The sequence below is a fragment of the Trichechus manatus genome, unplaced genomic scaffold (assembly GCF_000243295.1).
Source record: "Trichechus manatus latirostris isolate Lorelei unplaced genomic scaffold, TriManLat1.0 scaffold00012, whole genome shotgun sequence".
NCBI lineage: Eukaryota > Metazoa > Chordata > Mammalia > Sirenia > Trichechidae > Trichechus > Trichechus manatus.
In genome coordinates, this window is record NW_004443948.1 from 28,127,238 (window position 1) to 28,144,439 (window position 17,202).

At 39.4% G+C, this 17,202-nt stretch overlaps 1 protein-coding gene across 1 annotated transcript in view; it reads right to left on the reverse strand.

The window, feature by feature from the left end:
- The window catches only part of CYYR1 (cysteine and tyrosine rich 1), a 128,778-nt gene extending 111,835 nt beyond the window's left edge, over positions 1 to 16,943 (reverse strand). Inside the window, 3 exon segments of the mRNA XM_012554139.2 lie at positions 10,519 to 10,621; positions 16,535 to 16,638; positions 16,681 to 16,943. Coding sequence (XP_012409593.2) covers positions 10,519 to 10,621; positions 16,535 to 16,638; positions 16,681 to 16,943 — 470 coding nt within the window.
- Between the last annotated feature and the right edge of the window lie 259 nt (positions 16,944 to 17,202).

Consider the following 17,202-nt stretch of genomic DNA (forward strand, 5'->3'; position numbering starts at 1 on the left):
TAACATCCATCTTTCTTCAGTTCCCTTTTTTTCTCTCAACATTACAGTTTTGAATTTATATAATGGTAGATTAATATGGACTGGTTTATTTTAATTGCTGTATCCTATTCCATTATATGAATATACTCTATTCTTCTCTGATAGAAATACATTGCTTTAAAATTTTTGCTATTTTAAACTATATGCCAAACAGCATTATAAATGTCTCCTTGTGTACATTTTGGGCATTCTTTCCAGGGCCCAGAACTAGAAGAGGTATTACTAAGCTCTAATATATGCCCCCACCACTCATCTGTCATTTTGTCATACTGTGGTGGCTTGTGTGTTGCTGTGATGTACATGGGGTCGCTATGGGTCAGAACCAACTCAACAGCACCTAACAATAACATCAACAATGTATGTCCACCTAATGTATGCCCATCTTCAGCTTTACTACATGTGGTCAAATAGCTCACTGAAATATTGATAACAGTTTATGTCCTCCCACATTGCTTGGCGCTATCAGACATATGGAGTATTGCCAGTCTGGCGGGTGTGAGTATGGTGTCTCATTGTTTTAAATTGTATTTCTTTGCTTTAGCTAGCCAGGTAGAGCACTTTCCATATTGCCTTTCCAATTTCTGCTCTATCACTTTTTTTGTGAACACACATTGCCCGTGTTCCTTTTAAGGCATTCTGGATACTAATTCTTTATGAATCTTACGGAGTCCTTGGATGGTGCAAATGGTTAAGTGTGCGACTGTTAGCCGAAAGGTTGGTGGTTCAAACCCACCCAGAGGCAGTTCAGGAGACGGCCTGGAGATCTGTTTCCAAAAGATTACAGCTTTGAAAACCCTATGGAGCAGTTTCACTCTGCACATATGGGGTCACTATGAGTCAAAACTACCACCCATCTGTCAGTTTGTTGTACTGTGGTGGCTTGCATGTTTCTGTGATGCTAGAAGCTATGCCACCAATATTTCAAATACCAGCAAGGTCATCCATGATGGGCAGGTTTCAGTGGAACTTCCAGACTGAGACCGACTGCGAAGAAGTACTAAGACAGACTGGCAAGGATTTTTTTAAGAAAATAATTCGAGCCTTGAGTTGCAGTATCAAAGGATTCTATGTGCAAAAAATTGAACGATGTAGGAAGCATTGAAAGAAGATGGAAGGAATGCACAGAGTCACTTTACCAAAATGAACTGGTGGACATTCAACATTTCCAGAGGTAGCATATGATCAAGAACTGACGGTACTGAAGGAAGAAGTCCAAGCTGCACTGAAGACACTGGCAAAAAACAAGGTTCCAGGATTTACAGAGTATCAATTGAGACGTTCCAACAAATAGACACAGCGCTGGAAGAGCTTGCTCTGTATGCCAAGAAATTTGGAAGACAGCTACCTGGCCAACTGGCTGGAAGAGATCCATATTTATGCCTATGCCAAAGAACTGTGATCCAACCAAATGTGGAAATTATTGGACAATATCATTAATATCACACACAAGTTAAACTTTGCTGAGGATCATTCAAAACCGGTTGCAGCAGCACATCAACAGGTAACTGCCAGAAATTTAAGCAGGATTCAGAAGAGGAAGTAGAAGCAGGGGTATTACTGGCTGATGTCAGATGGATCCTGGCTGAAAGCAGAAAATACCAGAAAGATGTTTATCTGTGTTTTATTGACTATGCAAAGGCATTCGACTGTGTGGATCATAACAAATTATGGATAACAATCCTAAGAACGGGAATTCCAGAACACTTTTAATTGTGCTCATGAGGGACCTGTACATAGACCAAGAGGCAGTTGTTTGAACAGAACAAGGAGATAATGCATGGTTTAAAATCAGCAAAAGTGTGGGTCAGGGTTGTATCCTTTCACCATACTTATTCAATCTGTCTGATTAGCCATACTTATTCAATCTGTTTGAGCAAATAATCTGAGAAGCTGGACTATACAAAGTAGAACCCGACATCAGGATTGGAGGAAGACTCATTAACAACCTGCGATATGCAGATGACACAACCTTGCTTGCTGGAAGTAAAGAGGACTTGAAGCACTTACTGATGAAGATCAAAGACTACAGCCTTCAGTATGGATTACACCTTAACATAAAGAAAACAAAAATCCTCACAACTGGACCAATAAACAACATCAGGATAAACGGAGAAAAGATTGAAGTTGTCAAGGATTTCATTGTACTTGGATGCACAATCAACATCCGTGGAAGCAGCAGTCAAGAAATCAAATGATGTATTGCATCAGGCAAACCTGCTGCAAAAGACTTCTTTTAAGTGTTAAAAAGCAAAGATGTCACCTTGAAGACTAAGGTGCGCCTAACCCAAGCCATGGTATTTTCGATCACCTTATATGCACGGGAAAGCTAGACAATGAATAAGGAAGACCGAAGAAGAATTGATGCATTTGAGTTATGTTGTTGGCGAAGATTATCAAATATATCTGGGACTGCCAGAAGAACAAACACATCTGTCTTGGAAGAAGTATAGCCATATGCTCTTTAGATGTGAAGATGGCGAGACTCATCTCACATACTTTGGACATGTTATCTATCAGGAGGGATCAGTCCCTGGAGAAGGACGTCATGCTTAGTAAAGCAGAGGGTCATCGAAAAAGAGGAAGACCCTCAATGATATGGACTGACACAGTGGCTGCAACAATGGGCTCAAACATAGCAATGATTGAGACGATGGCTCAGGACTGGGCAGTGTTTCCTTCTGTTGTACATAAGGTCACTATGAGTTGGAATCCACTGGATGGCATCTAATGACAACGACAACAACATGAATCAGAACAGACTCACTGACACCTAAAGACAGCAACAATGAATTGCCAATATCTTCTCCAAGTGGGAGATTTGCCTTAAACTTTCTCTATGGAATCTGTTGTTTTATAGATTTAGAAGAATATTTTTAATTTGAGATTTAATTCACATATCATAAAAGTTTACGTTTTAAAATAAACAATTTAGTGGCTTTTAGCATCTCTCTTCTTTCACTATTTATGCTTTTTATCTTTTATTTTAGAAATCTTTCCCTATTCTGATAATATAATGCTATTCTCCCCCCATCTTTTTTTTTTTTTTAAGTTTAAATATTTGTTCTCACATTTATGCAGTAGGTCCAGCAGGAGTAGATTTTTGGGTATGATGTAATGAAGTGATCTAGTTTAATGTTTATTCATACGGGTAGCCAATTGTCTAAGCATCATTTATTAAATAATCCATCCAGCTCCACTGATATGCAATGCCATCTCTGTTATCTACCAAGTTCCCATATAAACTTAAGTCAGTTTTGGAGCTTTATATTCTATTGGTTTATCTATGAATCAATATTACACAGTTTATTTTCCTTAACTTTATAATCATTCTTGATGTCTATACGGCTTCTTCTCACTAAGGTCTTCTCTTTTGTAGATGCTTTATTCTTCAATACAGATTTCAGGCTCAGTATGTCCAATTTAACAAAAATGGTCCTGTCAAATTTAATTGGAATCACAATCAATTTACATACAGTTCAGGAAGAATCAGTATCTCTCCAATATTCCCATCCAGAATTGGCTGTTATCTCTTAATTTCCTTTGGTCTTCTTTCATTCCTTGCTAGTTTTATGTATTTATATTTTTCCATAAATGTTTTACATATATTGCTATTGAATTTCTTGCTAAGTATGTCATAGTTTTTGCTGATGTTGTAAATGAGATCTGAATACACATACATCATACATTACATTTTTTAATCGAGGCTTGCTGTTATATAGAAATATAGTCATTTTTGTACACTGATCTTGTGTCTTACAATTGTGGCAAACTGTCTTATTAGCTTGTATAGTCTGAGGAGTATAGACAATCATGTCATCTGTAAATAATAACCATTTTGTTTCTTCCTTTCCAATTCTTATTATCTCTTATCTATTGGTCTTGTTTATTGCACCGGCCGGGCCCTCCAGTACAATGCTGAACAGAAGTGGTGATAGACACCAGCTTGTTCTATCAGTTGCTTTTAAAGGGAAGACTTTTAACACTGCATTACTGAGTATGATGCTTGAGGTAGGCTTTTTTTTTTCTTTTGAGATATTTATTTGGTTCGGAAAATTTCCTCTGCATTCCTGGTTTGCTAAATGTTTATTTTTAACTATAAATGAGTGGGGAATTTTTTCAATTGCTTTTTCTTTTAAGATTAAGCTTAGAACTACAGTCCTTCAAAAAGCCTTCCTAGGACCCTAAACTTTGACTAACAGCTTCTTCTCTCTGATTCCACTGCATTTTGTGCTTTCCATAGCAGGCTAAACTGTGTATAGGTCTACATTCCCCAGTAGCTTGAAAGCAAGTCAAAGGCAGGAACCATGTTTGATTTATACCTATAACCCCAGCACCTGGTATAGAGCCTAGAATATCTCTGGATATATTTGTAGAAACAAATTGCTAGGAAACTTCATCTACTCCTTCCTAAAAACAAATTATGTTTCTGACTATTGAGCTAACTTACAAAGACAATTAGAAGAGTCTATAAATTTGACTGAGAAAACTTTTAAATAGCTACATGTTTATGTTGGCTCTTATTAATAAAAAGAACCCACATAATGTAAATATATATCTTCTGAGAAACGCTGACTTTCTTTTTATATCAAACATAATTTGTTGCTACACTTAAGTGCATATTTCTTTAACAGTATACCAGCTGATGTCCAGTTGATTCTGACTCATGGAGACCCCAAGTGTCCGGAGGCACCCCAAGCCACCAGCAAGCCTCTTGCCCAAAGGCACTCAGCTTTCTCATTTTGTGGGCCAGGAAGCCCACTGTGCCGTCTCCTGACGGTCCCCCTTGCTGCTGTTTCTCTGCTGCCGCTTCTCGCCGTCTTCCGTGTTACAGCTCTCTCTCCTTCTCTCTGTCTCTGTCTGTCTCTCAATCTCTCTGTCTCTGTCTCTCTCAGTCTCCTGGTTCCAGGAGCTTCTCAGCACAGAGATCCCAGGTCCAAAGGATGCACTCCACCCCTGGCTCTTCTTTCTTGGTGGTGGTATGATCCTCCCAGGCCTTTCTTCTGAGGTGCCTCTGGATGGACATAAACTGCCAACTTCTCGGCTAAGCAGCCCAGTGCTTGATCGTTTGTGCCACTCTATATTAGCTACTTATTTACTCTTTATGTCATTATTAAAACAAAACCAACACTCTTTGATTTGTTTAGTATGTACTCTTCAGAGGTGTTTTTTTTTCTCATATTAAGTACTAAGATTATTTTTATTTAAATGTTCTTACCAGTACCAAAGGCCTTTTAAAACAAACTTTGTTTCGGACAGTATTTGAATAGCCTCACGTGTTTTATTCCAAACGCTCAGCTACTTAATGAGCAAAGGACCTCAAATGCCATTGAAAATATGAAACCTTTATCTTTTAACTCAGTTTTGCTTTCATGCATAACATAGCTCTAAAATCAGAGTTGTGACATTTAACTGTCTTTGCAAAACTGTGGGTAATACATCTTTCATGTTTCATTGAGAAAAAAAGAAACTTAATCCCACTAGGATCTCTGTTATTAGTTCTTCCTTTTGATTTTTCCCTGTGGGGATTTTATGTTGTCCAATATGGTGTTCTGAAGAATCCCCAGACATATCAGTACTTTACAAAGGCAAACCAGAAAAGCAAAAATCTATGTTTTAAGTTAGGGGATTAAATCTTCTATCTTGTCATCTGGCTCACTACATCCAAACCAGTAAATATTTGGTCCATATTCAATACTGTACAATTATTCTCCTCCTCACATAATAGAATACCTTCATTTTCAGAAAAGTTCTGTTTTTAATTTGTTCCATTGGATGCCAGTAATTAGCCACTCAATTACATCCTCTATTCCCTTGAATTCTGCCAGTTCTGAAGTGTTCTCTACAGTCCACATCTTTACGCTGGAGTTTCTTGCTAGTGAATGCCAATTAAAGTTCATGAGCAGCAAAAATCGAAATATCCCTTTCTATATTCATTGCAGAATGTTTATTTTCCATGGAGAAGTGTTGCTGAATGAAATGTTTGAGGATCAATCCAGTGGGAAATTGTTTACTTCTCGAATTGGCCCAATCCTCATTTGTAAACACACTGAAGCTTGTAATGTTCAACAGTTGCCCTCATAGTCAAAAATCTCATAAATGGAAAAATGATTATAAGGTCATATATTCTGTCAGAAATGGTTCCAAACAGCATACCATCTCAAACTGTTCATTCCAAATATTTCCTCTATGGAATAAATAAATATAATCTCCGTTAGGAACCTTCTCATCTTTGCCCCTTGTCAGAGTGATGGATAAGAATATGTCCTTTCTGTGTAAAACCAGAGTCCTTGAATGGCGCAAACAGTGACTCACTTGGCTACTAACGGAAACGTTGGCGGTTTGAATCCACCCAGAGGCTCCTTGAAAGAAGCCTTGGCAATCTGCTTTTGAAAGGTCACAGCCATAAAAACCCTACAGAGTACAGTTGTACTCTGCAGCACATGGGGTTGGTATGAGTCAGAATCGACTTGATGGCAACTGGTTGTATAAAATCAGCCATCTTATTTCCAGAAAAATATTGAATTATTTTATTTTATGTTCAATAAAACTATGTTGCAGTAAGGAGCTCTCTTGTGTCTTGTCTATATAATCCTGTGTTAGATTCAAAGGTTAGCCTTTCCTCTCTAGCTAGATAGGAAAAATGGGTTTTCCCCAACTGATTATTTCCTTTCATATGTCTTTGCCTTTGTACAAAGGAGTCTCTCTGTCTGGAAGGAATTTCCTTTCTTCTCTGTCTGTTTATGTAAATATCTATCCTTCCTTAAAAACTCTGTTCAAATCCCATGTTTATGATACCTTTCCTGAACATGTCTTTCTAAACACACACACACACACACACACACACACACACACACAGACAGAGAGAGAGAGGGAGAGAGAGAGAGACTTAGCTGTTTTCCCTTTTCCTGACCCTCCAATTCCAATAACACTTTGTAGATTAGCTCATTGGTTTGTAATTATTGCCTACACTTTCAACTCCCATTAGACTACAAGGTCCTTGGTGTCAGAATAGACAGTTTGCTCATCTTTGGATCCCTGGTCCTAGCCCAGCACTGCAATGGTAACAGACAATCAATATGTATTTGTAAATAACTGATTGAATAGTATACTCTGGCTACCGTAGAAACTTATTCTTAAATTCCAGAAGATAACGTTGTGATTCTTCTATATTGAAATCAGTATCTGCGACCATAATGATCAAAAGTAGGTACACATATAGTTTTAAGTTTAAAGTTTTTCATGAGACAGGACTAAATTTTCAAGTTCCTAACAAGGAAAAGAGATCTGAATTTATTACCAAAGTTAACTCATGTTTACAACAGAAAATATCTAAAAAGGAGTGACCTTCGTAAAATAAGACTTTCCAACTCAAAGATACATTGCAAATTAGCTCCTGTGATCTCTTTAAAAACAAATCACTATAAATTGTGAATTTATGAAACAGCAAGACAGGTGAAGGAAATAAACATCTTCATTCCCTTCTGATTATTTCAGTGGGCGACCAAGGAGAAGACTCAGCAGAGAGGCTCAAGGTACCTTACCGCCTCAGGAACGGCCTCAAATGACCCAAATTATATTTTGTACTCTTTTTAGCTCATTTTAAAGGGAGCCAAGGCATTTTTTATTTTGAAAACAAACATAAATATAAACCACATTTCAAAATCACTCATTTATGATAGGTAACATTTCATTGTGCTTGCTACCTTCTTCCTTATTATTTTTCTGATAACTAAAACGATCTAATTTTCTGTTAAGATGATTAAAATGATTTTTCTAAGAAAGAGCATGGATGCTTGAAAGAGAGGAAGCACAGTTTATGAATTCCAAAATAGCAATACTTGAAAACATGTGCACGAAAAAAGTCTTCTAAGCATTCTTTGAATGATTTTTTTTTCCCTACCTCCTCCCTCCAAGCCCCACACGCTCAAAAAAAAAAAAAAAAGAAAAAGAGCTTTGGGTGGAGTTAAGAACTCTTTTCAAATTTCAAACAATAGCTGGAAATCCTGAAAAGGTACTCTCCTTTATCCAGTAAAGGAAAAACACTTTAAAGCCTTTTTTTTTTTTTTGCTAAGAATTGTTTAGCAAGGGATCTACTCAGTGGCTCCTATTTTGGACAGAAAGTTCAGTTTTAACAGCCTGAAAATATAATGCCATCTGTGTTTATTTTTCCCTCCAAAAACACAATTCTTTTTTTTCATACATAACAAGTACATGACCCTAATAACCCAGATCAATGTATCAACTCAACTAATTCTTTACTTCAACCAAATGGTGCAATTAGCTAAAGACCTAAAATATCTACCAGAAAAATGTATACCTGTATATATTCTGCAAATATGAAATACATAAAGAATGCTGGAAAATTTAAATTTTAAAAAATATTCTGATTAATAGTTAAGTATGTCTTCTGTTTATATCTACCAGGGTGGAGGTAACATGAGGTGAGAAATAGGGATACAGCACACACCATGATATGGTTAGTGGCCAGAGAAACGGGCCTGGAGCCCGAGGATCACAGAATCACAGAATCACTCTCCAGGTTGCCGCAAATCTATACCATCGGCCAGGCCCGCTCCCGCATCTACTTGGAATAGCAGCGTCTGAGGTGTAGAGACTACTCAAAAATAAAATTTGAATTTTGTAATAATATTTTAAATTACTTTAAATGCTATGAAGTGATAAGAAATGTAAAACATATATACATATACATGTCCAAAAAAAAAAACAAAACCCAACCCCGTTGCCATCGAGTCAATTCCGACTCATAGTGACCCTATAGGTCAATGGTACATACACACATACATATATATATATACACATACACATACATAGCACCGGTGGCCGTAGAGTCCATTCCGACTCATGGTGACCCCATGTGTGTCAGACTAGAACTGTGCCCCACAAGTTTTTCAGTGGCTGATTTTTTGGAATTAGATTGCCAGGATTTTCTTCTGAGATGCCTCTGTATGAACTTGAACACCCAACCTTTTGGTTAGCGGCCAAGCATGTAAACTGTTTGCAACACCTAGGGACTCCATATATATATAATATATATACCGTGTGTGTGCGTGCGTGCGTGCGTGCGTGCGTGCGTGCGTGTGTGTATGGTATTCCGAGCTAAGAAATTGCTATTAAAAATCATTCTGATAGTTCTCTAAGTAGGAAGGGAGCTTCCTCTCTTTCCCACCAAGTCTCCCAAGAGGAGAAATTCAAACTGATTATTTAGCCTTTACTTGCATTTCAAAGAATCCTTAAATTCTATTCACCAACTGGCCCTCTAACTTGCCGTTTCTGGTAAAGCTATGGTAGTCTTCAAGGGTATCCTGAAGTAGGATTCTTTTGGCCTTATTCAGAGAGACATAATCTCTAATATCAGCTCCAACTTTGATTCTAGAAATTGTTTGTGGTGCCAGGTTTTCTATTCTCAGGAAATGGAGGATGAGTTATAAGCCATCTCAACAGACACATCCCTAAAATAGCCAGGCACATACCACTTAGTGTCTAATCTTTCCTGCGTCCACTTGAGCCTCACAGGGCAAGGTAAACCACAATGGAATAGCTCCCAAATCGTCCTGATGTTCACTTGAAAAATAAAAATGGAAGAGGACTGAGGCTAGATTCCTGCCACTATCTGAAAGTCAGGGGGTGATTTTGATTCAGGAAATTCTTATGTTCCTAATTTTCTACCTTTTATTTTCAGTCTCAAGGTGTGTGTAGAGCAAGTGAGAGCTGTACCTTTTCTAGATGTACAACCCCGAAAGCAGGTCTTGCCTCCCCATTTCCCTTTGCCCAGAAGCAGCTCTAAAATAAATTCTTAATTGTTATGGGGAAATGTTTAACACATCCAGTTGTAAATGTCACTGTTTTTTGTTGTTGCTTATGTATCACTTTACATTGTTCGTGCCTGCCTTTTTTTGAGCTCTAGACTTGTTTCCTGAAGGACAGAGGAATTGCTTTATCTGCATTGTGTAGAGAACTGACATTTCGTATCTTAACTTTTTAATTCATAAACTCTGTTTTCCCTGACATGTACTAGATACAGAAGACAAATTAATATATGGTTGGCAAAATAAATTGACCACTATTCAATAATAAATTTTAACTTACAAATCCTTCAACAAAATACACAAAAACATATGAATTACAAACACATGAAAAAAAGATCAGTAATATGAATAGGGTCTACTTAAAATACCATTATAGTACATAAAATTGAGCAATAAAAGAATACTTCTTTTAGAACTCCTTTTTAACTCCCTTCTAAACATGGCAATTTCATTTGTATGTTACTTTGTACAGTTTATCAAAAAATATAACCCACTAAATAAAGATGATCGTTTAATAGCTCCAGTAAAGATTTTATGTCAATAAACAATCTTAAAACCTCTGTTGCCCCATACCTATAACTTAGTACCTTTTTTGAAAACAGAACTGGGCTAGAGAAAGATCATCAACATTGCAAATCTGTCCAATACTCACGAGAGGATGTTCCCTATGTAGGCGTAGTAGGAGCAACAGTAGGGAGTCGTCCCGTGACAGCAGTAAGATCTGCAGTCTTTGCCACACTGAGCAAGGCAATCATCTGCAAAATAAAAACCCCATACGTGCAGTCACAGTTTTGAAATCACAGATTCAGGAAAAATTATCCTATTTCATGTCTTAACGGGCACCGACCAACCTTTAGTGCTTTTAGATTTTCATCTGACATATTCATGTAAATGCCTACACTAGTCTTTCTTCCCCATTAGACTCTAAGCCCCTGAAGGCAAACAAAGACCTTTCTTTCTCTAATTTATACGTTCAAGAATCCCAAAATAAATAATTTCCAACTCAATCCCTGATGGCTATATCATCCATTGTATAAATTATATAATACTTTAGATTTCCCGTCAAAGGCATAACATAAAAGTGAAAAAAGTTATACTTATGTCTACATGTTCTTGTAATTGTGAAGGCCTGGTGGCGCAGTGGTTGAGAGCTTGGCTGCTAACAAAATGGTCGGCAGTTTGAATCCACCAGCCACTCCTTGGAAGTCCTATGGAGCAGTTCTACTCTGTCCTATAGGGTCTCTATGAGTCAGAATCAACTCGACAGCAGCAGGTTGGGTTTGGTTTGAGTCCATGTAATTGACTTACCTAGAAAGTAAAATTTAGATTTTGCTTTTAAATCACCTCTCTCTGCAACGATGATGATTCTTTAGCAAGGAATGTGATCAAAGGTAGCAAGGTTCATTTTCCTTTATCAATAACACATGGCTTTTGTGGAGCCAGTGGAGATGCTCACATTCCCCTACCCTCAATTTTATTTCTGCCTCACAGATTAACAAACCAGAACTTTGGGATTTTCTTTTGCATTGTGGTGAGAAAAATGACAGGGAAAAATAATTACCTTCATAAGATTCAGTAACTATATTTAAAATTCACTTTGAAAATATGAAGACGGAAGCATGATCTAGTTATCTAGAACCAAGGGAGAAGCTAATACATTTTTGCCATGGCACTGAATGCTTTCTGCAAAGTCAAAGTTTTTTAACCTATTTATTTTATAGTTTTCCCAGTGATTTTCAATAGCTCTGTAAGTATCTGTGTGTGTGTACATATATATATTCATATATACGTATTTATATACACAGATATTCTGTGAATTAGACATTGTTATTGTTAGCTACCATTGAGTTGGCCTCCGACTCATGGCAACCCCATGCACAACTGAATGAAACAGTTGCCCAGTCCTGCACCATCCCCGTTGTCATGGATTGAATTGTGTCCCCAAAAAATATGTGTATCATTTTGGCTAGGCCATGATTCCCAGTATCGTGTGATTGTCCACCATTTTGTCATCTGATATGATTTTCCTATGTGTTGTAAATCCTATCTCTATGATGTTAATGAGATGGGATAAGTGATTATGTTGATGAGGCAGGACTCAGTCTACAAGATTAGACTGTCTCTTAAACCAATCCTTTTTGAGCTATAAAAGAGAGAAGCGAGCAGAGAGACACGGGGACCTCATACCACCAAGAAACAAGAACCAGGAGAATAGCGCATCCTTGGGACCCAGGATCCCTGCGCTGAGAAGCTCCTCGTTTGGGGAAGATTGATGACAAGGACCTTCCCCCAGAGCCAACAGAGAAAGAAAGCCTTCTGCTAGAGCTGGCACCCTGAATTTGGACTTCTAGACTCCTAAACTGTGAGAAAATAATTTCTCTTTGTTAAAGCTATCCACTTGGGGTATTTCTGTTATAGCAGCACTAGATGACTAAGACATCATGATCGGTAGAAGATCCTATCATTGTGATCCATAAAGCACATTGGCCAGAAATCAAACCCAAGTCTCCTGCATGGAAGTCAAAAATTCTGCCACTGAACTACCACTGTTCCCCAGACATTACTGTTGTTAGTTGTTGTCTAGTCAATTCTGACTCATGGCGACCCCATGTGTGCAGAGTACAACTGTTCCTTAGGGTTTTTAAGGCTGAGGGCCTGTCTTCTAAGGGTTCGAACCGTCAACCTTTCGGATAGTAATTTAACACTGAAGCATCTGCACCACTCAGGGATCCCAGACATTGTTAATGCTATTTAATTTATTCAAATATTTAGACTGGTCAGTTATTTTAAGGGCTTAGCAGAAAATTTTTGCTTCATGCTCTTGAAAGCCATTCAGATCGTGAGAGAGGTGATGTCCCCACTTATTCTGTCATAGCAGGACAGCCAGTGTGTAAGCAGCTTTATAGGTGCCTTTTGAATGATGCCCAGAACAGTGAGATCTTATTAGACTCTCCGTGGATATTCAAGATTCAGTTATTACTATTGTACTGGAGTTAGTTATTATAAGGACAGAGTGTTTTCAAAATATTTGTGAGTCAAAGTTACAGGAAACCAAGCCCCAAATCTTGTGGCCAAGAAGCTAGATCATACCTGCAGCAAACATCTCCATCATGTCACAACCTGTTCATTATTTTTATGATATTTTCCTGTGTTCGTGTCTACTTTACAGAATTAGGACACCGAAAGGGCGGATTTCACAGCATGGTGAATGCATTCACAAGCGCAACATCTCCACACTGAGGTTTCTACCACACTTCAAACCTTACTTTGACACAAGTGGCTTTCGCCAGCGCGCTCGAGACGGATTCTGTGAAGATCAGAGTTTGGATTTTATAAGGGCGTTTTCTCACTTTTGAACGGATGAAACATGTCAATGGTTCCCAGAAGATAAATAGTATCATCTTTAATCTTTAAATTTGTATCCCTGAAAATTAGCCAGTTCTAACTCTCTTCAATGACCTTCAAAGGGTATGAGCTAGAAGCCACTCCCCAGGCTCCCCACCACCACTGAAGAACTAGGCAGTCCAGGAAAATCCACAGCTGGTTTTAACTACTTTTTCTCTCCTCAGAAAAGGCTCTTGTAAGCTATAGCTGAGGATACCAGAGGAAGGAAAAGGAGGGGCAGAGTCACTGGCTGAAGCCGGAAGGTAAAACCTTGAGCGAATCCTGTCTTTGTGCAGTAGGGGTTGGACAATAATATAAACACTTCACTGGGTCTCTTTCCAAAAGTGTTTCCACAGTAAAACATGATGCTTCAGGTATAGAAACCTTGCTCTTACTTGCTTAACCTGGATGTAATGCATTTGCCTGGGGTGGGGGGAATAACACAGGTTACACACAGTGCATCTTCTTAGGTCCTTGTCCCTTTAAAGCCAGCAGCACATTTACCAGGGTGTCTGGACTACCCACATCTAACCCCCAACCACTCGCTTCCAGCTGCATCGCTTAGTCCCAGCCAAGTGGAATTATTTACTGCTGCGTATACACGTCATGATTTTTGCCTTTGCTCCCACTATATCCTAGTCCATCTCCCTACATCCAAGGCTTTCCAATCCTTCAAAGTCCTAGTTCCTTAAATCCTCTTCAATTCCACTGAACACATATGTATCGAGCTCCTACATGCCAAGCAGAGCCCTGGTGGCACAGTGGTTAAATGTTCGGCTGCTATCTAAAAGGTTGGCAGTTCAAATTCATCAGCCGCTCCTTGGAAACCCTGTGGTGCAGTTCATCTCTGTCCCATAGGGTCGCTGTAAGTCCTAAATGACTCAACGCCAAGTTTTGTTCTGTTTTTTTTTTTTTTTTTTTTTTTTTAAATGTGCGAGGCATTTTGCTAGTTTCTGAGAATATTATACTGAGCAAAACAGACTCTGTCCTATACAGCTTCATTTGAAGACCTATGTCATGTGAGTATACCTTTTCTATGACACAACCCTTTATACATCAGAGTAATGTACGGGCATCCCTTATCTCCCCAACAAAACTCAGAGCATGGCTTCTGTTCTGTTTGTCACTCAGGGTGCCTCATTCAATAAATACTAGTTGAATAAATATGGCAAGCATAAAAAGGTCTCTGGCATAAAAAGTTTAGGAATTAACCCCAAAGCACTTATTGGGTTAAGCATTTCTTATCAAAGACAATAAATTAATCTAGTACTGGCTTGTAATTACTTTGTAGCTTACTTGGGGGGGGGAATGGGAGTACTTGACTGGAGAAAATGTTAAGTGTTGGGCTGTTAACCAAGGTGAGTGCTTTGAATCCACCCAGAAGCACCTCAGAAGAAAGGCCTGGCAATCTACTTCCAAAAGATCATACCCATTGAAAACCCTGTGGAGCACAGTTCTACTGTGAAACACATGGGGTCACCATGAGTTGGAATCAACTCAGTAACTACTGTTCTTTGTTTTATTTTGTTTTAGGGAGGGATGTCGATAGAATGAAGAAATGAATGGAGTGAAAACTTTCTAAATGTCAACATTGCTGCCCATCAACTTTGCTGGTTTCCTGAGTGCTGGGGGTTCGGTACCTAGCATTGAAGGAGCAAGAATAAAGGAAGGAAGGAGTGCATATTAGGAGCTTTCAGTTTATCTCAGGGAGTAAAACACAGAGACATAAAGAACAAGGAACAGTTGTGGTTCAGTGGACTGCTAGCTAAGAGACAGTGAAAGTATTACAGAAAGTTTTATTGACTGCGTACTATTTTTTATTTTTTTTCCTTTTGAGAAGCAGAGGCAGTAGAAAGAAATATTATCAGTTCCAATGAAGTAAGATAAGATTTTTATATAAAAGTAATATTAATTCAACTGATCCTGCCAGTCCTCCAAATTCTGTAAACCTTATACAATTTAAGTCAAAGAAATAAGCGTTGTAATAGAGATTAGAAGGTGGATTCTCCCCATCAAACAGTTGGAACTTTTCCCAATTTTATGAATTTCTGTATTAGGAAGTCAACATTTTCCTTACAAGAAAATATCTTTAAAATGACAGCTTACAAACAGCCATAAGTTTACATTTTAATAAGCATATTGAAAATTTCTAGAGAAGTTATCTCGACTCATTTCTGACAAGATTGAATGAGAAATTCAATTATTTTGATGCTCAGATAACGATGTTGAAGGATATCTTCATTTCCATCACAATATCTTTGTATCAAAAAGTAAATCAAAGCACTCTGAATAAATTCAGTATTGCAAGGTCATGGGTAAGCCTGTGGTTTTTGTCATGTCTCATAGTTAGAGACACGAAAATGTTTTACAAAGAACTTTGCTCTTAGCTTACACTGTTTTGTGACTATAAACAGTTGCAAAAACACATGTATAATTAACTTTATACATGAATAACCAATGGAAGGCCATTTGGGGCTTCGTATCAATCACAAAACAAGAAAACTCCCTTGCTTCATCAATTATTAGCAATTCGCACCGAGAACGTTTAGAAGGGAAATGGGATGCTCTTCACTTATAAACAACTGCGTAACCAAATCAATGAAAACAGACTAGACTCTGGGTGAATTCATGTCTCTCAAAAACCTTACATTTAAACTCAACACATCCTACTGTTCACATGTTGCACACTGTGGATCATCTTCTAAAGAATAAAAAAGGGAGGACTACGGTGGTTTATTTCTAAAAGGGAAAGACTGCCATGTTTAGAAAGTGGAGGGTGGGTTGAGCGGTGCGTCGCCTATACTGAAATGGGAAAGTCACCAGATGAGTTGGTTTCAGACCTTAGCAATATCTCTGAACTTCAGGTGCCTTCTGAAAATAGCCTTCCTCCCAACCCTCACCCCTCGTCCTCACCCCGAAGATTCTTCTTGGGTAGTGGATACAGTTAGATAAATTTTACTCTCTCCAGAAAGTAAAACCCTCTGAATGTGGGAATGCAGTTTCCAAGTTTCTTTGCCAAGAGAGAAAGGAAAATAAAAGCAAACAAGGACAAGATAAAAGAAATACATGGAGAGGAGAGACGAGCAGATGAAAGAAACAGAACAAACCCGCGTGGAGCTCCGGACCAGGTCTGCGCGCGCGCCTGCCTGGTCTGCAAGGCGTCTGCGACCTTTGCCCTCCACCAAGGTCCCCGTGGGTCTCGCCCAAACCGCGCTAGCCCGCAGGGTAACCCCGGCGGCAGCCCGCAGCCCACTTTCCTTTTCTCGCCGTCTTATTTCACCGACCTGCGTAGACAAAGAGCAGGATCAACTTCGAAAGCAAGATGCGTGGACGCCCGGGCAGCCTCGGTGCGTCCATTCAAGCCGGTGGCCGGAGTTGCGAGCACGGACTGACGGACGGACGGACGGACGTGTGGAGAGACGGCAGGGACCGGAGAGAGAGCCCGGAACCGGGAGGGAGTGGAGGGGGTAAAGGGCGGTCAGATGGAGAGAGCAGCGCTCCCAAGAGGGGCGGAAAGCGGAGACAGGGCCATTGCCCCGGGCGCCTTCGGAGGGACCCCGGGCCGGCCGTGGGGGCTCCGCGGACCCGGGGCGCGCGCTGGCCCGGGCTGGGCTGGACTGCGCTGGGGGCCGAGGTCTTTTTGTCTCTCCCCACCGCGCTCTGGCGTCCTTGGCCACCGGGCTCACATTTCATCTCCTCGGTGGCACCGTCCCGGGCCTGGGGGCGGGGGTGGCCCTGACTCCTCCCTGCGTTTCTCTTCTTCCCTTCTAAAGAGTGACTTTCTGGGAGGAACTTTTTCTAACCCTCTGCTTTGGCATTTGTTGTGGGGGTTAGCCAGCTCCTTCTTCCCTCTGCACTCCACTCCAATTTTTCATTTTTAAACACTAATGGTTGAAGAACTTTGCTTTTCGTCTTCAAACAAGTGGAAGGAATTTTCAGGCTTTAAGTTATT